A 23,411-nucleotide genomic window follows, 5' to 3' on the forward strand; every position below is an offset into this window, starting at 1 on the left:
CCCAGCTAGTTTCTAACACGGAGACAGAAGCCGCAAAGGGACACTCTTCCAGGAGTTCAGCAGTATTCTGCACATGGTTCAGTCTGACTTTAGGCATCACTATTGCAAAATATGAAATTAAGACTCATGACCAATTTTATTTGTCATTTTGCATGAGTATATTTTACAAGCTCATACTGTATTTTGATTAGTACAGGAATTAATTCAGGGAAATTCATGGTTTGTGATATACCAAAAACCAAACTGCCTTCCAGCAGTATGATTTATGAATCTGTTTTTATGTTTTGATTTCAGTCATGAAAATTAGTCTAGATTTGTCACCTATCATACATGTAGTGGTATGCTCATTTTGCTATATCCTTATATCTCTTAAACCAATTATGTAGCTCAATAAAATATATCAGATACTTGAAATCAGTGAACTTTAGGGAGCTGTATTCAACTAAGTGTTCTCCAACTTGTAAAAGCATATGCTTATATTACATGATCTCTTTCTACCATCAGAGCAAAAGATACATATCATTTATCATTTTCATTACCAAAATGTAAATTATCTTTTGGTCCTTTTATAGGGCTGCATACTAAATTGCAAAAGGAAGAGTGTAAAATCCAGGTATTATTACCAACATGAATGGTATTCAGCTTCAAGGGGTCTGTGGGTTAATTTAAGAGATGCAAAAATGGAAGACAGAAAGGCAAGGTATTATACAGGCATCTGCATCTTTGCTGGAAAACTGGGAGCATTGCAAATAAAAAAAAAAAACAAGTTGAAAAATCACCCGTGTATGGAGTCACCACAAATGTAGCTTAAATTGAACGTACTCCAGTGCTTCAAATGCTATTTCCTTTCAGCAAAAAATAAACAAATAAAAAATAAATAAATAAATCATAGTTTAGTCTAAAAAACCTTTTTTGTTTTTGTTTTCTTCCAAAAATTCTACAGGATTTTTAAATGGTGAATAGGGAGATAAACTACATCTGTCATTGTGTTTTATTGACTCACTATTCCATTAATCTGGTTTTCCAGCAGTGTAATATCATTCATTGATTTCTGTGCAGCCGCACCACCTGCTGCTTTAAAGTAGATTTGGAGATATTTGATGGTGAGTAACATCCAGCAAGTTGCAAGTCATAAGTAATATCTCCAAGATCACGAGACATTTATTTCAAAGCTGAAATAATTAATGTTTTCATTTCCCCGGGGTCAATAAACTGATGTGGTGTTTTCATAATAAACTTTACACAAAGTGGTAAATATAAATTTGATCAAGTAAACAATATCTTGGGGTGAAATGTATCATGAGGAGTAGGTCTTTATTGTGACATTAAAATGACAGCAAATCTTGATCATTACATTTCCTCGGAACAGGCCTTCAGTGGCTCTCTAGCATTCTTGGTTTACCAAGTGAGAGAAGTATCGAGTAATTCATGACAACCCTACATTCTTTATTTAGGGAAACAGTCAACTAACATGGAATTGGTAGTGTTGTTTTTTGAAATGCAAACTGGTGAACTGATCAAAGTATATTCCTAGTGAACAGGAATTACTTCTTGTGCTATTCGAGTAAGGGATTTGTTTGGGGCTACGTTTAAGATTCTTCCCAAGTCTTTGCTCTCTGAGGCTGCTATGTTCAGGAAATAGTGTCTTTTTGTCTGGAGTCATGCCAAGCTAACAATCACCTTGTTCTATCCATGGAAGATGGTTAGGAGGCCTTAACATAATACTTGCAGTCAGGCATAGCTGAATTTCTTCATAGAAAAGGTAGTACTTAAAAACTTTCTCTGAAAGCAGGCGTGTAAAATATAAGACAGTATAAACAAAAGAAAACCACCATTACTAGCTATTTTTCTGCTGCATCTGATTTAAAAAAAAAAAAAACTCAAGTGGAGTTATAATAACACTGAAACACTGAAACTGCCTACATAGTTAGTCTACATAGCCATTGAATCCATCAATGGCTTAGTGAAAGCATCAGTCAAATTAAGAAAGAAATAGCTACTATTAGATAACAAAAAAGTCTGAATTCAGTATTGCCTTGTATAATTGTCATTTGTAATTGCTTCATTATGTTTTTATCACCACAAGAGAATTTGCAATCAAATAGTTCAAAACATGAATGTTAATTACCTGGCAAGCTAAGGAAATTCCTTACGTCCCATTAAGGGACATGTGGCATAAGTCACATATTTTCCTAAAAGTTACAAAAGTGTAGAAAGAATATGTTCTCTTCTCTATTTTTCAGTATCTTTATCTTCATAATAAATTTTTATTTTTCAGTTGAAGTGTTACCAACAAGACATAAGTATGTATAAATACAATTTTTTCTCCAATCTCATACCACCTGAAAAAAAAGAATTATTCAAAAAATTAAAAATCAATTATTCAAAACAGATATTTACTGATGAAACCAGAAAAATATGAGAAGGATAGCCAAGATGATAAATTATTTAGACTTGGAACTGTCTGAAGCCTGTGAAGTTCTCAGTTTGTTTCTGCAGTTTTAAACACTGTCCCTCTGTAGGTTATTGTCAAGGTTTGTCCTGTCAGGGTTCCTGGTGGGGCACCGTAGCAGAGAGCAGACCTTGCAGAAATGAGGGCATTCCTTGAAGCATAGGAAGAGACAGGTAAAAAGTCAGCTGGCTTATGGGATCCCAGGTGCTCTTTTGACAAAATGGTTTGCCCGAATCTGTCAATGCAATGCATTTGGTGCCTTGTACAATAGGTTTGATGACTCTACACAATAGAGGCGAGATTAGTTTACTGTAAAGACCTGTACTGTTTTATTAATGTTCCAGTGACAAAAAATAAATGCATGTTATGGCTTTCTTATGGTCGTCGCCTCAAATGAGGCTTGTTTACGGTGGCACTTAATTTTTAGTATTTTGCTTCCCATGATAGCATTTTCAGCCTACTTCTTTCCTTCTAGGAGCAGCATGAAACTATTTCGGCTTAGCCTAACTGAAACAAAAGTCCTGCTGTTCCCAGAAAAGAAGGGGGTGTGGGGAGCAAAAATCTTACATCTTTTTTTTCTCTGTATTCACCACTCAAATCTGGATTCTAAGATACCATTTTTCCTTTTCCTTATCCTTATCCTCAGTCCTTTTCTCTTTGTCCTGATAATCAGAATCTTGTTCATGTTGCTATGTAATTCTTTTTCTTGTGCCACCCCAATAGCATCATTGATAACATAAAACAGCTACAAACACTTTTTTTTCTTGCCTGTTGCCCGCATGATTAAGTACTCTTTGCATAAGCTCTCCTTATGCCATGTTAATTTAATTTCCCTTGCTCTCCAGTTTCTCTCACAAACATCTTCATTTCTTCTTCTACAAGGATGCACTCCAAACTTGACTCAAGGCTATTCTTGTGTTGAATCATTTCTTAAGTTGTGCAGGCTCCTTTTTTGTATCCTTTGTATCAGAGAAAGAATAGCAATAGTTTGAAATGCAGGAATGGTTACTCGAATCTTACCTGAAGGACATGTATGATTGGAAGTGTTTATGCATATATAAAAAATAAGCCTGTTAATTACATTCTTTCATCTCTTCTGTTGCTTGCTAGATTTTAAATTCCTAAGAGTAGAGACTATAGTTTTACATACACAGATGTACAGCTTACTGTCTCACTCTCAGTGAGAAATTCTTGGAGAACATGAATTCATAAGCAATAATGATTTTCAAATAACTTCTAAAAGAACCATTATTTCAAGATTAATATATTTTGTGAATTGCCATTTGTTGGTTTTTCATCAGCTGTTCACATCGACACAAAATCTGATGAATACTTACCATATAAAAGGTTCTCTGAAGGATTGGCAGGGAAGCTCATAAATTATTCTCCAAAATGCTTTTAATGGCAGCAAGATGGCATCAAATGGGTTTGTGAAATTAATGCTTTTTTGTTCTTTCCTGAAAATAGCTTCTATAACACTGTTGTTGAAACAGATCAAAATGTTTTCCAATATTTGTATGTAATCTAAGGAAATTGATCCGTAGAGTTCTACTCCTAAATTTTTAGTATTATAGTTTCTAAAATGCATATATTTTAATTCAGGTGGCATCTCTAAAGAACAGAAATGTATGCTTTTATTAATAACGTATTTTAATTCTGAATCGTACATTTATAGAGGAGCTAACCTAACATGTCACATTTATTATGGTTTTGTGGAAAAAGCAAGGGATTATAAAACTTATTTCTAAAATGTCATGCCAATATTTCTAGCATATAAGGTTCGATAAAGTAAGATATTTGCTGGTGCTCAAAGGAGTTGAGAGATATTTTTTAATTCTGTAAAAATGTCAAATCTGTGGTTAAAACTGAAAGCAGACGCTCAGGTGAGGGACTTCATGATGGCATCTAGTTCCCTTGCTTAAACAACTCAGTTGGTCCAGAGCTTCTGATCTGCTCTCGGCATTCATTAAACATAATTAGGTCCCACTGCATCTTTCCCTAGGCAGCCATGCTAAGTAGCTCTTGTATGGTGCCTGATGGAGCAATTATGCCCTACTGTGGTATTCATATAGAGAGATTTCCACATTTGTGTAATGAATGCATGCACAGATTGTTTCTGCATCCCTGTTTCTGTTTACTGAGTATCCAGTGATGCTATTTTGGCTAGACTTTCCTATTTATAACGCACAAGAAAAGCATGAGCTAGAACAGTGAGTAAGGATGATTTCAGGAAAAGTATAGATTACTCATTTTTTTCTCATTTAAAGTCTGTTGTTGTTTTCTTCTTTTCTTCATGGTGTTTAGTTTTACTTCCTATCCTGTCCTCCAGTACTTCAGAATCTACTGGCCAGCCAGTCAAATTTGATACAAAGTGGAGTTTGCAGAGGTGTTGAATCCCTATCTATTCATGAAATAGCAGTGACTGCATTAGGGCCCTTACTGATAGAGAGACTGCAGCATCACACATATCATATGTTCTAGCTGTGAGATACTGAAAAATGGGCATCATTGTCCCATGCTATTGGTTTTCCTACCTTTGGGGGGGAATGTACACTACCAACAAGTTCATTTTGTATATCTCTTAGGCTCTTAAAATTATAAAACCAACAGCATAAAAATAAAGCAATAAGGATCTTATTTAATACAGGCTTTCTAAAGTAAAAACAAAACAAAACAAAACATTGCTGCTGTTAATGCACTCTGTCATTTAAATTATTTGTGTGGAAATTATTATCTTCTCATGGTAATAGTTTCGCAAAGTGAGAGGTAAAGCCAGTTCAAGCATTCCTGCATGAAGAAAATGGCAGGAAAAAGGCCTGTCATTCTGGTAAGGATTGAAATTGTTTTCCCATGGTGTTGATGTTTGGAAGTTGCAACTTGCACATGGTAATTTTTCATATCGTCAGTATTATACGCCAAGAAAAGTCATGCTACAAATTTGTAACAGAGAAATTAATACACGTTTTCTTATTTCTCGCAGAACCTCTATTCTTGGAATTTCATTTGGCGCTGCATTTCTCTTGCTTTCCTTCATTTTGTTTATCTGCTTCGCTGGACAGCTTTTGGTAGGTATTCAAGGAAATGTAATCCGGTAGTTAATGGTTTCTTTTAAATAACGTGTTCTGATTTTGGCAAGTCACTCTGCCTTTGCAGAGTACCAGTTAAATGAGAAAGGCTTGCACGCTCAGGCTTCTGAGGACATTGTTTTGTCTATGTTAACTTACTATAAAATGTCCTCATTTATCTGAAAAATAGAAAATGCCAGTGCAATGACTGTACCTACACTGATATTCTCTTCCCCCCATGTGAAGCTGGATCCTCTGAGAAGTTTGCATCATTGTTTGTTTGATTGTCTTTTCAAAATCTTTGCTATTTTGCTTTCAGGTGCCTCATCTTATGAGTGCTTTAATTTGGGGGACTGTGTATTTGTTTAATTATTGTATACGATAATTTTCTGAGTTTAGAGAATATTTCACGATAACAATTTAATTTGATATATAAAAATTTTATAGTAAAATTCTAATTTTGCTATTGAGTGGTCCGGGTGTTATTGTAATGCCTATTAGTGTACCCAATAATATGCTGAATTTGAGAATTTAATTTAATTCAAGATTTGGACAAACCTTTCAACATTTCACAATATAATTTACAAGTATTATTGTCCTCCTTTCAGTCATTCTCAAATAGATCCAACATATAAGTCCATCTAGAATAAGGTATTTCAGGATTTGTAAGAAAGTGAAGGCAATTTGAATTTGGCGTGTAATCTAGAATAAAACTATCTGTATACTTGTCACTTAATCTCCACTTCTCCTTCTCTACCTTTGTATTTTTCCACAAGCTCCCATGGAGAAAGCTGAGAGAAAGATCTTTTATAAAAAAGCAAAACATGCACAGGGGAAACACAATTACATTACGATGCAGTAAAACAGTAAGGAAAGGTGGCCGGGCAGTTGAAGCAAGAAACAGAGGAAACGGGATTTTATAATTTCTCCCTCTTCCCTTGTGAGGCTTGTAATTAACCAGGACATGTTTTTAAGAAAATGTAATTAATCTACATTTCAGTTGTCTTTCCAATAAGGTAGGGGTGCTGCCACTGCTCAGGAATTAATCTGAGATATAATGCAACAGTATTTTTAAATATTTTAAATCCTTGGAGTGAGGTCCTAGAGGTCTTGCTATTACTTAACACCTAAAATTAGTTCTCATGTAATGTCATGCTTGATTGCTGGTTTTTATTGATGTAAGAGTAAAATGGTGGAGTCAGAGTACTGCTGTTGAATAAGCAAATTAAAAAAAAAAAAAAATCCTTCAAGGAAAAGCCAGCCTTTTTCCTGTAGGAAAAGGAGGTGCCAATGAAATGGTATCAAGAAGTGTTGGGACATATATTCTCCTGGGGCTTTTATTTGTAATGTAGCTTAGGAGGAATACAAATGTATTTTTCTGCATTTAAAGGGATGTCTAAGCAAATATCCCAGGTCAGAGTTGAGGAGTTGAGCTACTTGGATAATATCTAACACCTACTTTCAATGATGTTTTTCCTATGTCTTGTGTGTACTGTAAATACTTCCCAGAAATGGAGACGTATCATTGCTTTTCTGTTGACTTGTGAGATGTCATGTTCTAACCTAAATAGCTTGAAGAGGAGCTATTTATGGCTATGTCTTTATGAGTTCAGCTACTCTAATGCAGAAGCTATGCTGCTAAGAAGCCTTTCAGTAAGTTATGACCATAGTTGATGCAGCGCTGTCTATCCTTCACAAACATGGATGTAGTTCTGTAAGGTGATGGATGAGAAGCAACTAGCAAAAGAGGCAGTAGGTTTGTCTTTCCCCTGTCCTCTCCCTAAGATTTCTTCCTTCATGTCAAAATCCAAGCACTGTTTTGCAGCTTTAATCACAGTGACACCCTCTGTTATATTTCAGTAGCATATCTGACCCATAACTGTAAATGTTTTCTTTCTAGAAAAAAAAGCCTGAAATTCTGAAGCAGACAGATATCGATATCTGAGTTTTAACACTATAGTGTCAGTGTTAACAGAAATCAAGCTTTATCATCCTAATCCTGATTGGGTTTGGGTTTGGGTTTTTTTTTGCCAGTGTGGGTTTTTCCCACCTCTTTTTCTAAAAGGGTACATTTTGGATTCCCTTGCAGAATGCATGTAGTAAATGTGGATGTGCTTGTGTGTACACACACCTGCACGTAATTACAGAGTTTAAAATCACCAAATATCTCTCTTCTAAAAATACACAAAAAAGAAGAGAATTTTTTGGGCCTGACTTGGCTACGGGCCAGACACCCACCCAGCTGCTCACTCAGTCTACCTGCTCTGCAGGATGGGGGAGGAAAATAGGATGAGAAAGCTCGTGGGCTGAGATGAAGGAAGGGAGATCACAATTACTATCATAGACAAAGCAGACTCAACTTGGGAAAAATTAATTTAATTTATGGCCAATTAAAATATATTTGGGCAGTAAGAAACAAAAACAAACATTAAAGCCACACCATTCCTCCCCCCTTTCTCAAACTCAGCTTCACTCTTTCACACCAGACTCCTCTACCTCCCCCCAGGCAGCACAAGCCAGTGTGGAAGGTGGTCAGTACATAAACATTTCTCTCTGCGGCTTCTTCCCTTAACACTTTCACCCTGCTCCAGCGTGGGGCCTCCACAGGCTGCAGTTCCTTCAGGAACATCCGTCTGCTCCAGCATGGGTCCTCCATGGGCTGAAGTGTGGGCATCTGCTCCAGCATGGAGCACCTCCTCCTCCTCCTCCAACCTTGTTTTTCCCTCAGCTGTTTCTCACTCTTTTTGTTCCCTCCTCCTCTCTCTGCCCAATATTTTCTGCCCTTCCTCACCCAGGCTTTCCCCGAGGCGCCCGCCCGTGGCTGAGGGGCTCAGCCGTGCCCTGCGCTGGGGCTGTTGGAGCCGGCTGGAACCGGCTGTGCCCGGCATGGGGCAGCCCCGGCCGCCCCTGCAGGCCCCACCACCAACCTGGGCACCTGCACCCGGTACATAAACTGGCAGTAGTAGTCAAATATTTACATGACTTACAAGATTTATAGAGTGGGGCCCATAGTGCTGGCAAAGACAGCAAATTCTAGGTTCAAGTTAGGACACCTGGCTGTCACTGCATTATGCATTTGTCTCAATACTCTGACACTTTGCCCTCTCAGTCTCACCGATTATAAATGGCGGTCACCACCGCAGAGTAAGTCACACAAAACCCAACTCTGAACAAGTTTCTCTGTATGATTTTCATCATAAAGGAAAAAAAAAAAGGAAAAATGAAATGAAAAAAAAACATCCAGACTGTAATGCTAAAATTACTAGCTCTTATGGAATTTAATTACAATAATGTAAGAAGAGATTTATGTCCGCTCTTTCACTCTGAGTTTATTATTAGTTGATTTTACTGTTCGGCAGCACTGCAGCATGGACCAACTCAATCTGTTGTGGAGTGATAATATCAGCCATTAAATAAGAATAGGAATGTTTCCACCGAAAGATGCAGAAAAGCGGTAGCACAAATAACAAGGCTACAGACTTCCAGAGCCTGCCTTTGTGGCCCATCATCCCCTGCCAGTCTTGGGCAAACAGGCCGAAGGCAGGGAGGGCTCACAGTTCTCATAGAAACAGTCATTTGCCCATAGGCATTAAACCTTCATCAACCCTAGCTAAAATTGGTGTATGTCCTGAAACTTGAAATGGATTTGTATTTTTTATATTCTAATTACTTCTTTGTGCCTATGCATTTTTTTTTTACTTTTTTAGATAATCACAGTATTCAGAGTTAAATCTTAAGGTTATGAGTATTTTTGGTCTTAAAGATCCTTTTTGGCTTATATTTTCTTATTTTAAATGTAGGGAAAAAATTCTTTTTTATTAATTTTGAATATTTTCTTTGAATTTTCCTTGAGAGGTTTCCTTCCCAAATTACATCCTAATAGAGGACAGTGATTGTCCTTTAGCTCATATATTTTCTGTGCCTCTTCTCTTTATCTACTTGAAGTATAGACAAGTTCATAGAATGAGTGTGAAATGCCTCAGACCTGGTAACTGTTAGATGTGTTTTACCTCCTGATGTGAATGCAAGGAAGCAGAGGTCTGGTTTCTTAAATGATACGTTGGAAAAGGTAATGCAATCAATAGAGAAAAACACACCAAGCATGTAAAGGATAGATCTCTGTGGTAGCTGAGGTAGCCTGCTGAAGAAGTATTAGTCTCAAGCAGATGTTCTTTGTGCATTGTTTCAAATACTGTCTCAAAAATTTCTTTGCATTACCTGGGACATGCGTGCACTTAATTGATACAACACACCCTTTGTGCCAGTTATTTTCCATTAATATGAAATGGCTTTTTGTTGCATATGTTTATAACTTGCAAACCTATTTAGCTTCTTCAGCTAACAAGGAAGATTGCAAGTAAAACCATTTCTTTCCTATCATCTCATCTGAACATGTTTATAGTCTCTCTTAAATACCTAATTGAACCATGGAATAAGCAGAACACAATACCAACAAAACAAACATCAGAAAATAACTGGCTCCACAGTTGAGGAAGATGCTCTGATTTGAGGTCGCCAGAGCATCTAACAAATCGCAGCAGTATGTCAGCAGTCCTGTCCCTGCTAGAAGAGAGTATGTTATTTATTAGTCACGTTACACCATGCCACTGTATAAAATGATACAAAATCTTTACCTTTGTTTGCAGGGATTTGTATTTTACTCTAAAGCAATTGGCACTGGTACTTAACAGTCAGAAAGACTGTGTACACCCTGCAAGGACAGGAATATCACCACCAGCACTACTTGGAAATTATTTTCAACCTGGAATCTTACCTCTGATGTGAGTGTCTCTCTTAATGCAGATACAAATGAAAGATTGAGGCCCTTCAGTTTCTTCAATAGTGAGGCTTTGCTTGTAAATTCAGATAAAAACAGGGATGGGGGAAGGCAGGGAGAACCCAGAGAGGCACTGTGGCACCTACAACAGAGTCCATGAAAGAGGCTCATCAAACCTAAAAGTCATTCTGATGAGTCTCTAGCACAGGCACTGCAACAGCAAATCCACCATCGCTAAGTTAAGTACTGTGTTCAGACTTCAGGAACGGTTAGAAATGTACCGATTTCAGTAATAAAAATCCTTCTCCTTACTCCTTCTTGAGTTATATGTTTATGACAAGTTATATGATTATGACCAAATGAAGAAGTTGCCTAACCTGGTGAAAACCATGTTTCTTGTGTCTTTTGTGCCAATAAGTTCTCTTTTAATATTTTTTGATGAGGAAGACTATCTTGATTTTTTTTAAAAAATCCAGCAATGCTGCCTTTTAGTGTCTTTGCCCAAGATGAGATTGTAAATTATCTCCAAATAAAGAGATATCTGAGTGTGCTTCCTAATACCAACAGTCCAGTATGCAAACAATTTTCCCTACAGTTAATTCATAAGGACGAAAGCAGAGAGCATCCAGATTGTTTTGAAGGTTCCTGATGTGTATTACCTGACAGGTGATATCCATGATGTGTAAGTACCACAATAGGGTCACAGATCAGGGCTGTGAGGCAGTTTTTGAGTGGTAGCATCTTACTTAGAGGTGAAGACTTGGTCAACATAGAAAGTAGCATTCAGAACTCCTTCCTTGAGCACCTTGAGCACTGTCTTTAAAAAGCCATTCAGGTTTGCTCTTTCTGAAAACCAGTGGCTCTTTAAATATTTCATGTGAAAAAGAAAAACTTTGACAGGAGGGACTGAGAACATCTTATCTTAAAATAGCATATAACACAGCAATTGTACGTTTTCTTGAATGAGGAAAGCAGCACAGGAAGTACCAGGACTGAACTCTGAGCACCTAAAGGCATATTTATATGGCTCTCTGCCATGTTCTTTCCTTTGAATGAGACAGTTGAAGTGAAGCACATGGCCATTTTAACGTGACTCTTTGTGAAGGATAATAAACACTGCAAAGTATGGTGAAACTAAAAATGTGATACCGACTTTAGTTTTTCCTGTTATTTCTTTATTCAGGATTCTAGCTTTTGTCAAACCAGTTGTATCCAGTAGAAGTTGAGTAGACTCTTCACCTGGATGATTCAAAATGCCCGGCTTAGATTTACAGGTGCCACCATGGAGTTCAAAAGCTTGGTGTTACAGTACTCATTTTGAAGTACTTTGGTCCTTGTCATCAACAATGGGACCATTAGAAAGTTTGTAAAGTATAAGCTTCTGTCTCTATACAAAAATCACCCTTCTCCAAGCATAGGTCAGTGTAATCACTGTCAGCCAGTTCTTTGGATTTGAACTTTGGTGTCTTCTTCAAGTCTGAGTGAAAACGAGCATGTGAAAAAAAATCTGAATTTTGGGGCTTTTTGTTTCCCTTTATTTTATTCTTTGTAACATCAGTATTAGTAAAATATTAAGTTGTATTTGAATGCAAAATGAAAAGAACAATAATAGAACTATAGAAAATGTGATTCACTGGCTTTCTGTAAATAAGAGGTCTTCAGTCAAGATGTTCCAACCTCTGCTAGCATATGAAGGAGAAGTGTGACAGCTCTTGTGACACTGTCTTTCATCTACAACATAGCTGTCACAATTAATTCTTGCACCAGTTCCTTGATCTCACTCAGAGAGACAGCATTCATTTTGCTAAATGCTGAAGTAGGTTTTTATGTGTGGAAAGACAACACAGGATACATTTTAATAACCTGAATATTCAAAATAAGTTATTACTCACTATCATGCTGAGCTGTCATATCAGATTTACCATGTTCAGATGAAAAGGTAATACATTAGTCACCTATCACACTACAAATACCTATTGCTTCTAGTTGGTAAATGATAAACACTGAACCATATTCTGCCAGCTCCACTTAGAATAAACACAGAAGCTAATGCTACTGAGATCTGATGTCTTACCCTTCTTGCATGCTTTCTAGAAATGATTACTTTCTTCCTTTCATCTCATTCTCCATTTTCCTAAGAAAACTGCAAATGAGACATAATATTTACAAGAAAAAGTATTTGACGTAAGGTAATGAATCAGCAAAATAAACCAGCATAGTTCTGCCAGTGCTAGCAAGAGTCTGAATTTAATGATCACCCCACCAGTCCAGTTCTGCTTCCCGGAGTTCCCTAAATTTTCAGCAGTACTGAACTGCTGCAGTTGTACTATATACGGACTGGATTTAGACTGCTTAAAAGTGAAATGAAGTTCAGCAAATCTGTTCATTCACATAGAGAATTACTGATCAACAGTGTATTCTTTCATGTTTTCCAAGGAATTTCTATTCAATGGCTTACAGATTTTTAGTCTGAATCAGGGTTTTGTCACAAATTTTCCTTTCAGCAGCCTCATTGGCTTAACCTATGTAAGCTGCTGTTGCTGCTGTAAGGGAGACCTGTCATCTCTTTAACAAACCAGGTGGGCATGACAGATGTATCAAATAAACAGTGGTCCTTCCCCTCCAGAACTCAGAGCTGTGCATTAAACAGCCTGTCAAGAAATGCATCACTGAGTTCTGGTGTGCTTCTGTTTTACAAGTGGAAATAACTACCTACAACTTCATTTTTGAAGCTGCAGTCTAACACTCACATTTTTCTTCAGGTCAGAGCCAGCAGTATCTGTAATTTTAGCAATAGCAGCTGGAAGAATGGAATCTCTTTATTGATTAATCACACTGGCTGAATGATATATTGTTTCTTGAAATTTATTTTATTCTCCAGAACTTTTCTTAGTGATAAACTTGCCCAGAGAACATTTTTTTTTTTAATGGAAGCAGAAAAAGAGCTTTTTAAAGAGATGTAGAAAATCAGTCCAATTAGTTCCTCCTTGCTAAAATACATTAGCAAAGTCAGGTGATATTAATAAAAAATCTTGTAAACAAAGGAAATTTAGAATTATTGCAAGGAATTTTGGTGAAGAAGTTACATAAGTCTGTTCAAAAGTGTACAGGTATTTGGAAAGCAATAACGTAGTCCTCAGCAATAAATGCAGTTCTCAGCATGGACATTGCTAAGCAATCTCAGCAATTCTGTACTGTAATTTTTTCAATGATTACTTTAAAAAAATGAAGAAAGTTCAAATTTAACAATTGGAAGCTTTGATGTTGAAGTAGAAAAGTCTGGAAGTCTCCATCATTTGACACCAACATTCGTGTATTTAGATATTGGGATTCAACAGAGATTTTCTGTGCAAAATTTAATTTTACCTTCAGAATTAACATAACACAAGTTGTTCGTTTGTGCAGAGGAAACCATCAATTTACATTGCTTAGCACTAGAAAAACATTAAAGCATATTTTTTATGACACTGTTTTGCATCTGTTACTCAGCCATGTTTTTCAAAGTTCTGAAATTGAAAACGGGATCTGCTAGAGCTTGTTGAATCCAGTGGAGTTCAAGAGCCAGGGGAGTGCTCCTTCCTGGAGCCCAATTTGGCGGAATTAAAGACCCAGGGGATCCTCCTGTCCCACTCCCATCAATGGGAGGCTGTCAGTACCGTGTCCCAGGTACAACCAGTAGTGAGGCTGAGCACGTATTCCCAATAGGCACACAGGCATATACCGTACACAGAGGACCAACCACAGAGATACACAGAGAGACCAGCTCTTTTACCAGCACCCACATAAAAGCAAGCAGCAGCCATGTAAATATGAAAAACACTGATGGTCTGGTTCCTCCTTTCTGGCTGATCAGGACTGAAGTTTGCTAGTGGAATATACACACACCCTGACTGTCGTCATCCACAGACACACTCGCATTTGTGGGTCACTCGGTATGGACTTTAAGTTGATACAATATCCATGCCCAGCCTCTGCCCGCTTTACTCAGTGACTGGATCAAACCTTGCGTCTCTCCAAATGTAGGTCTCCTACTAACCAGCCAGTCAAGCTTGAAGTTTCCTAATGGTTACACACACATTCCCCCCCACACCCTATGGGTGTCTCCAGGGACTGGTCTGAGTCACTTCAGTTGCTGGCAGCCAGGACCTCAGTTGCCTCAGACATGCTCTCTCTCTCTCTCCAGTGGCTGGCACCTGTCGTGCGCTACTTGCCATCTAGTCCAGCATGAAGTTTGCTAGCATTTTCACCACATGCAGGCTCAGAATAAGGACTGCACTTACACAGAAGATGGTTAGAGGTAGGATTTAATAAGAATATGCAATAGACTCATCTAGACAACTTACATGCAACCATTTCCTTTCATCCTCTCTTCTCCATTTATCTATGCTTGTTCATCCCTGATCCACATTTGTCTTGTCCCCTAAACATCCTGTAAGTTTTCGACATACCCACAATGCCCTTAAAATATGCCATAATGTTTTACACAATCCAAAGTTTCTCTCTGCTCCATTGCAAAATTATCATCTACCCTATGCTGGCATGCTATCCTTTTAGGCAGCAATCACCCTTAGTCTGCAGGGCATCCTGGAAAGAGAGTTTTTTTCATTGAGGCTTCTTGGTAGGTTTCCGATCAGAAACTGTGGCTGAAACATTCTCTTTCGATGGTCTCAGGAGCAGCAGGTTCAGTGGCTTCTATTCTTCGCTGATTAGGTTACTTTGGTTCCGCCATCTGTCATTGGCCTTTTGATAATCACAAGGTCTTTGTGTTTAATTTGATTAGCCTTTAGTCAGATAACCTAAACCCAGTAAAATTCATAATAAAATGTATCTGGTTTAGGCCAGATAATTTATTTTCATCACTAGCTTCTTTTCTTTGAATTTCTTATCCTAAAGACTTTCCTTGAACTGTATAGCTCCCTGTAATGATTCAGAAAGGAGAACGCGATGTACTGCTTTATCTACATTATTTCTTATCCACTTTATATTCCTCATACTTTCTCAGTGTTCCTGCCTAGTTTTGTCCCTAATCCAACTTAAACAATTCCAGCTACTTCTAAACTTCCAAGAAAATCACAGAACAATGTAGTCTTTAGGATAAGAAATTCCAAGAAAAGAAGCTAATGATGAAAATAAATTATCTGGCCTAAACTAGATAGATTTTATTATGAATTTTACTGTTGTAGTAGAGCTCCAGGTGTGCTATAACAAAGGCAAAGAATAATTTAAGGCATCATTTCATGACCGTTTTAATTTGCCATAAATCCATGCTCCCTGATTCATAAGGTGTTAGGCAGGCTAGACAGATAACTGAATGATCATTTTCACACAGAGCCATTCCCTGCATCCAGTTGAACACTCCCCTTCTGTAGCTGCAGCAGCAGCAATCTAGGCTTTGTGCTTTTTACTTTATTAAAGTGGCAAGGATGTCAAAACTTTTCTAAAATCTACATGTGGATTCAAATTATCTTGAAATTTGCTATGTACTTAGGGGTGTAGAACAAGGTTTGGAAGTTCAAAAAGGCATTTGAGCAGATGTTTCTTGCTCAAAAATGCATGTCCCTTGAGTTTATGTGTTTGTTTTTGTTTTGTTTTTTTTTTTTTTAATGTCCATCCTTGAGATTCTGATTATTGTTTTGACTTTTCCTGAAACTGATTTCATTCACTCAGAATCTGTCCAATCCAGTATGGAAAACTGCGTGTCATAAAAGGAAACAATATGTAAAAAAAAGTTCTAGATACAGAGTGAACTTGTCCAAATAGTGTGTAATTGGGAGGGAAATAGTTATGTGCAGTATGACAAAGAAAGACCCTCACGTAAACTACATCACATGTGTTGGGTAACAGTGTAATCTAGCGTGATGTGCCATAGCTATTGAACCTGAACTAATAGATAAGTAAGTGCTGTAAATTAAATCCTATACGTGGTAGTTTTTAGTGCTTGATTTCTCATTTCAGAGAATTCCTGTTCTTGTATCTCTGTTGATTGCAGTGGCTGGGGTGAAAACAATATGTAAAGTGATCCCTGATAATATTAAGTAAATAGAGAAAACGAGTTGATTAAAAGCAAATACTTTTGTGAGACTGTCATGTTTCTTAAGGTTTCATTGCTTTTTTTACAGAGGTTTCAGTATAGCTGAAATTGACATTTGGAAAGGGCACAAGATGCTTCTAGGCAACCTTATCTCCTCATTGCTAAAGTTTTGGGAAAATTAATATATATTGGATGTGCGACAAGTTGTTGTTTATTCTGTGTGAGCATCTTGTGCCTCTAGGCACTATGTATGTATGAATGGCCGCTATTGCAATGTGTTCTTAGAAGCAGGTTAAATGAGTCAGAGCTTTTTATTGTTAATTTTTGCCACTATATAAGAAAAAATTTCCATTCACTAAATACACTTTTTGTCAAATTGTAAGCCCGATTGTTGTATGAAATGCTTATTTGTTTTCTAAACAGCTTTAGGGAAGGTTGATTTGCTTTGCTGAGTTACCTTTCACTGAAAATGAATTATCAAACAAGTCTCCAAACAAATGAAAGAAAAACCCAGAAACCCCACTATTTTGTAGACTGCCAGGGATATATCTATGTATACAGTCTTTAACCTGTGTGAGGAGACCTCTGTATCTCTGTCAAAGACTTTGCAGAGTCATTATTTACATTTTGAAGTTTCCAGAGGCTACTATATATTGTTCTTCAATCAAGGTGGGGGCAGTCAGTTTGTTTGCTTGTTTTTTATGGATATTAGAGGTAATGACACTGCTGTCAACTCTGTATTTGCTTTATTAGTAATGTATATTGAATGTTTAATAAGGTACTTGCAAATAATAATTATTTAACAGAATTGATATTATGGCAGATATCTTAACTAAATTTGCATTTAGTTTCATGTATAATCATGATATGTAACTCTTATGAGAAAATAATCGTTGAATACTTCTGCGCAATGTCTCAAAATGAATGCTGCCCTCAATCTTGAGCCTTCTTAATTCTACTCTTTTTTATCGTAATTAAATATACTAAATATGCTATTTTTGTTTTCTTTTTTTAAACTCTTTGCACTTAGCAATGTAGCAAGAAAGCATCAGCTTCATTGTTGTGGATCCTGAAATCATCTGGAATAATTGCAAACCGTCCTTGGCCACGGATCACTCTTACATTGACAACCACTGCTATAATATTAATTATGGCTGTATTCAACATGGTAAGGGAAAAAGGGGTAATTTTTCTTGGGGTTTTTTGTTCTTTAAGATCTTTTTCTTTTGTTCATTATTTGCTTAGATGTCGAACCTACATGATAGTGATTGCCAGAGACAGAAATGTAAAGCAGAGCAACAAAAAACATACTGTATAATGGGGACCTCTGCAAACAGGATGCTCAGCAAGGGTTCAGATCTTGTCTAAATTTATTAAAGAAAAAAGTAATTTATAAGGAATAGAAGATAGTTAAATCCCAGGTTGGAACTGTTTGAATCCCTTGCTCATCTATGCATTGCTTAGAAAAACAGAGTATTGCTGAAAGAACAAAGTATCTCCTCACAGGATGCATGGAAGATTGTGTGAAACAAACTAAGCTTTATTCAGATTTGTGATGCTCCGCTGCTGATCACAAAATGATCATAATGTATACATTATTGAATTTCACATGCTTATCTTTTTTTTTTTTTTTTGAAAAAGGAAAAAAATATTCAAAGTTACATCGAAACTTCAAAAGTACTGAACTACAAGTTTGTTAGGGCTTACCTCTACTTCAGACATTTCTGCCTGTGCTTTACTTTTCTCTCCTGATAGGGAAAATCCATGTAATTCTATTATTCTTTTGTATCTATAGCAAATGCAGAGCAGATCTGTCATTAGTCTGCATAACTGAATTTTAATGTCCTCATTTATTCTGAAGGATGTGTTGTCTAATGGGATGAGCAGTGTATGGGATCAAAAAACTTCCTTTGTTTTGCCCTATTGGCTGAGCCTGGTTGTATTCATAAACCTGTGAAAGTGTTCCAGCTCAGTTCTGTATCTGCAAAATGGGAACTGTAATATTTATTTAGGTAATGTTTTCATTAAAACATTAATGCATAGATATTAGTCACATTTCAAGTGAATGAGATTTGCACTTCAGTGGTTTTGAAATTGCAACTCTAGCGCTTCCTTGAGTTGCAGGTACTTTCGTTACTTGAGGTTCGTAAAAGACTTAAAGATTGATAGTACCTACACTGTTTTATTTTGTTTTCCCACAACATTTCAGGGGACCCTTAGCCAATCATTTGTTACAGTAAGTACTAAACTTGTCAGAATGATGTAACGATGTAATGTGACTTTTAAATGTGAGCACTTGAAATTTCTGGTAGAACCTTCTTTCCATTTTTTCTATTGAATGATCCTAGTCTTGTTTTTGCTGGTTTTCTTTTCATGAAAGTAGATACTTTCCTTTCTTTCTCTTGCTTTTTTTAAGGAGAGGTGGTAGACTCAAAAGCAACTCCATGTTCGAGAATTTAAAATTTAGCTAATTGAATTTGGTGTTTAAGGCTGGTAGAGGAAAAACTCAAAGAAGCAGTGGCTGGAAAATGAGAAAATAAGCTCACTTCTTAGCAGTGAATGCAGTTAGCAATGGGAACAAATTATTCTGAAAAGTTGTTGATTCTCCATCACTTCTTGTCCTCAGCTGAAGACCATGTGCCTTCATGAATGATAATCTTTAGCCAAGCAAAAGTTATTTGGCATACTACAGGACAAAACCCAGAGACGGAGTAGCTTGTAAAATGTAGGTCAGATTAGGCTTTCTCTTATTTTGAACTATATAAATGTGTAAGATGAAATGAAATAACCTACCTGGGTTTAAAGTATACTTTGATTAGAGGTCATGCAACCATATGGTTAGTTATTAAGCTAAAAAGTGTAACAGAAGATATGGTCAGCAACTGTTTTTTCCTTAGACTGAAGTTCTACTATTGTGTACAGCCCACTTCAAATTTGGCCTTCAACTAGTAAAAGACATTTTAGCAAAAAAGCAGTTGTTCAGCACATCATCTGTAGAAAAAGTTTTTAGTTTTATTGGTTCAAGTCCACTTTTATGTGGACTGAATGTTACAGTAAAACTTAATAGGCTTTATTTTAAAGTCTTTGTGCCTTACCAGTAATGACTACAGTATTACAAATAATAATGTTCGATGATATTCATGAGATGATAATTTTAAGCACAATTCCCACCTTGAAACTAAACCTTAATAGTTTGACTAGCAAAAATGACTTTAAATGTGATTGTGAAATTTGCATTTCCTTAATATTAATAGCAAATTGTGGGAGAGACTCTGAAGTATTATTATTATATCTCCAAGCAACATGTACTTAATAGCAGAGTCCATTAACTGCATTTATTTCCATGAACTCTTTCAGTAGAAAAAGGCAAAATGTAGCCATTAAGATTTAATGGAGATAAAAAGCGTCTAACCATCCCACACCTAATAAATCATAATTAAGACCAAAATGTCAAATAAAACTCAGTCTTTATGGTCAAGGGACATTAAAAAAGAGTGGGGGTGCAATTTTATTTCAAATTAGCTGTTTCAGCAGACATCTGAATCTAGTCTTCATGTTTGAGAGGTATATAGTCATGATCAGTGGAGGGAAGTTAAAAAACAGCTAATGTGACATAAGTATCAAATACTTCTTAGCTGAAGGGAGAGGGTGACTAATGCTGCTTCCATTGAGCATCAGATCTGGTGCCATATATAGAGTAGGGCAACAATCAATGGGTGAGGAAAACTGTTTTTGCGAAGCTGACCCTCATTAAACTGAACATGAGAAAGTATATTACAGGAAACAATCCAGACATCTCAGAGAGATAGTAGGACTGCATGACTGAAAAGGGTTGATTCTTGGAAGCTGAATGAATGACTGTATACAATACATCAAATTATTGTGCCTCACCATCCTCTGGGATTCACATGGTCTCGAGGAATATGACATGATGAAAGAGCCCTGGAACAGCTCTTTGTTTCAGTGACTTCTGCATCAAATGTGGGAATGGTTCTTGGAACAGCAACAGGACCTCAGGGCTATACTGTCCCAGGAAGGTGCCCTAACTACCAGCTTTCAGATTCAGGATCATAGAATCGCATAATAGTTTGGCTTGGAAGGGACCTTTAAAGGTCATCTAATCCATCCCCCCTTCAATGAGCAGGGACATCTTCAACTAGATCAGATTGCTCAGAGCCCCATCCAGTCTGTTCTTGAGTGTTTCCAGGGATGGGGCATCTACCACCTCTCTGGGCAACCTGTTCCAGTGTCTCACCACCCTCATTGTAAAAACTTTCTTCCTTACATCTAGTCTAAATATACCCTTTTTCAGTTTAAAACCATTACCCCTTGTCCTATCACAACAGGCCCTACTAAAAAGTCTGTCCCCATCTTTCTTATAAGCCCCCTTTAAGTACTGAAAGGCCACAATAAGGTCTCCCTGGAGTCTTCTCTTCTCCAGGCTGAACAACCCCAACTCTTTCAGCCTGTCTTCATAGGAGACATGTTCCATCCTTCTGATCATTTTTGTGGCCCTTCTCTGGATGTTACTTGCTTACCTGTCTTTTGTCCAGTGAATTTTGAACAACTGGACTATTTCCTTTGAAAGAACGTGTCTTTAGAAATGTGAAGACTGACAGAGGTTTGAGAATTTTTGCTCCATTGTTTAATGCATGTCTGTGAGCACGAGCTGCCTTAAATGATGCAAGTATTGGTCCCGTATTTTTCTCCCTCTAGTCATGTCTGATATCCCACGTTTTAATAATGACAAATAATTAAGGAAACCTGCTTCCATTCTCATAGTAGAAAGTTACTTTCTTTAACATACCTTCCTTTTAGTGTAGCTAACTCTGTTAATACAGTTGCTGACCTTGCTCAGTGCTGTATTTTCAATAGGCAAGCTCTTTGGCAGATACGCTCTAATTATATGTCCCCACAGTGCCTAGCACATTGAAGACCCTGTTTTGGAGAGTGGCCAATGCATTTCTTTTAAGAAGAATAAACAGACACTGCTTAGAGCTTGACCAGTCCTAGGAGTTGGAAGGAGAAAGGGGCATGTACAGCTGCAGTCATGTCATTTAAGTGGTACATGCAAAAATTACACATACCCATCACAAATCTGTTCTAGATTATAGATAGGATTTAAGAAACTTACTAAATTCAGTCTAGGTACACTGGACTAGCAGAGATGCCCTAGCAGGCGAGATACCATCCTGAAATAATGTTTGCAGCAGTTCTGGTGTCATTCAAGTGTGTGGGGAGAGATACAGTCGTGCTGTCACATGATTGTTTGCTCCACAGTCCAGCAAAGATGAACCCACATAAGTGAGCATCAGTCCATATTTGTCAAATACCATGGTGGTATCTGAGTCTGTAAAGGCCCAGCAAGCTCCTTACCTAATGCTGCTGGGAGCTTTGAAAAAGGCAGTTGCTTGCCACTGCATATTGCCTCTACAGGGAGGCTGGGACTTGAATACATGGGGACATATAGATAGTTATATAGTTTCACTTGGCACACAAACTTTTAGAAAAAATGAAATTAAATTATTGAGCAACTTGAATTTGGTAAGTTTGGCTATTAACAAGAGACACCAAATAACACACATGCATGAACACTTTGAAGCGAAGAATTCTTGTACAAACCCAGAGACAAAATGCTCTAAAGATCCTATTAAATGCAGTGCAGTACTCTCTGGATCTTCATAATCCTTTTCCAACTTACTGATATCTCAGCATCACCTCTTGTTTATTCAAAAAATGCTTAATAATAGTCTAGGTAGGTACTTAGCCTTCCAGGCTCTCCTTAATCTTCTGCTTATGAGCTTGTGAAGATGAGGAATGATACCAGAATTTGGGATTCTCCATATTATTCTTGGGGCATTAATGTGGGGATCTGGGGATAAATTCCTCCTGTCAGCTGCCAGACCAACTGTCATTTCTCAAAGAAAGCGGTGATATACATTTTGAGAAGAAAGTTCTCCTAAGCCACATGGGTGTTTGGAGAGTTGGTAGAAAAACTAAAAACAAAGAAGAGGAGTACTACATGTTTTCCTTAGAATTTCAAACAAAAGAGCAATGCTGAACAAAAGCATCATTGCTTCATTTTTTTTTGTTAAGAAAAATGTAAATCCTCTAGTTCAACCTATGATACCAGACTTGCATGCTTCTGCCATACTTAAAACTATACTCTTCTCGCTCTATCTTTTGCTGAACAAAAGAGTACACACAAAAGGGCACAAACATGAACAACTTTCTTTACAACAGCACTCTAAAAACTGTAGACCATTGTGTCTTGAGGAGATTGCATAGCTCTTCTGGAGCAGTGGAAAATTAAAGTACAGTTGCGTGTTTATATGAGGCAAGGCGGTAGTGGGGAGAGAAAAGGACAGTGACAAAGATGTTTGTATACTTTTCTTTATAGTCTTCACATGTCCATTTCCAGTGTAATTTTGTATAATAAGGAAGAGAAAACAACGATGGGATCAAATTAAACATAAGCTGTAAATACAATTGAGCTGCATTTTTTGGTAGCATGCCAGACCTTTGTTTTTGCTGCTGATGTGTTTCCATTGATTAAGCACAGCTCTGCTCTGGAACTGCTGATCCTGGAGCACCTACTTCCTAAAGAGCTTACCTCTGGGCTGAGGGGTTTCTTGCTGGTGTGCGAAAGGGCACTTGTTAGTGCTCTGAGGGTAGCCTATGGCTTCTTTTTGCACAGAAAATGATATTAGTATTTCTCTTTACAGATGGCTACTGCATGACTTTGTGCTACCACAGGTTGATGACCACAGTTGGACTACCTGTGGCACTTGAATCAATTAACTTTGCCTTTTACTCTGTGATTCAGTAGTTCAATGGAGGGGTATTTCCCAGCTCGCTCTCTCTTGCCCACGTGTCACAGGGTCAACCCATTCACATAGTGACTATTAAAACTTTACACATTTTATTGTTTAGTCCATAATTGTTTGATTCAGTGTGCATTTGATTAGTGCACTTAATATTAAATTCTGCCACCTTTTCTTCTCAGTAGGATGGTATTTTATGCACATTAACATGGAAATCAGCAAGCCCACTTGCTTAGTAAGGTGAGATGATAGAACCAATTTG

At 37.3% G+C, this 23,411-nt stretch overlaps 1 protein-coding gene across 2 annotated transcripts in view; it reads left to right on the forward strand.

The window, feature by feature from the left end:
* ADCY2 (adenylate cyclase 2) overlaps nt 1-23,411 on the forward strand; it is a 229,908-nt gene that overhangs the window by 167,702 nt on the left and 38,795 nt on the right. For both annotated transcript variants that reach the window (XM_082305789.1, XM_082305790.1), the window contains exons 15-16: nt 5,433-5,517; nt 17,356-17,493. In XM_082305789.1, the coding sequence (XP_082161915.1) occupies nt 5,433-5,517; nt 17,356-17,493 (223 nt within the window). The remainder of the gene's footprint in view (nt 1-5,432; nt 5,518-17,355; nt 17,494-23,411) is intronic.

Source organism: Platalea leucorodia (genome assembly GCF_965183815.1).
Source record: "Platalea leucorodia genome assembly, chromosome: 1".
In the NCBI taxonomy this organism is placed as follows: domain Eukaryota; kingdom Metazoa; phylum Chordata; class Aves; order Pelecaniformes; family Threskiornithidae; genus Platalea; species Platalea leucorodia.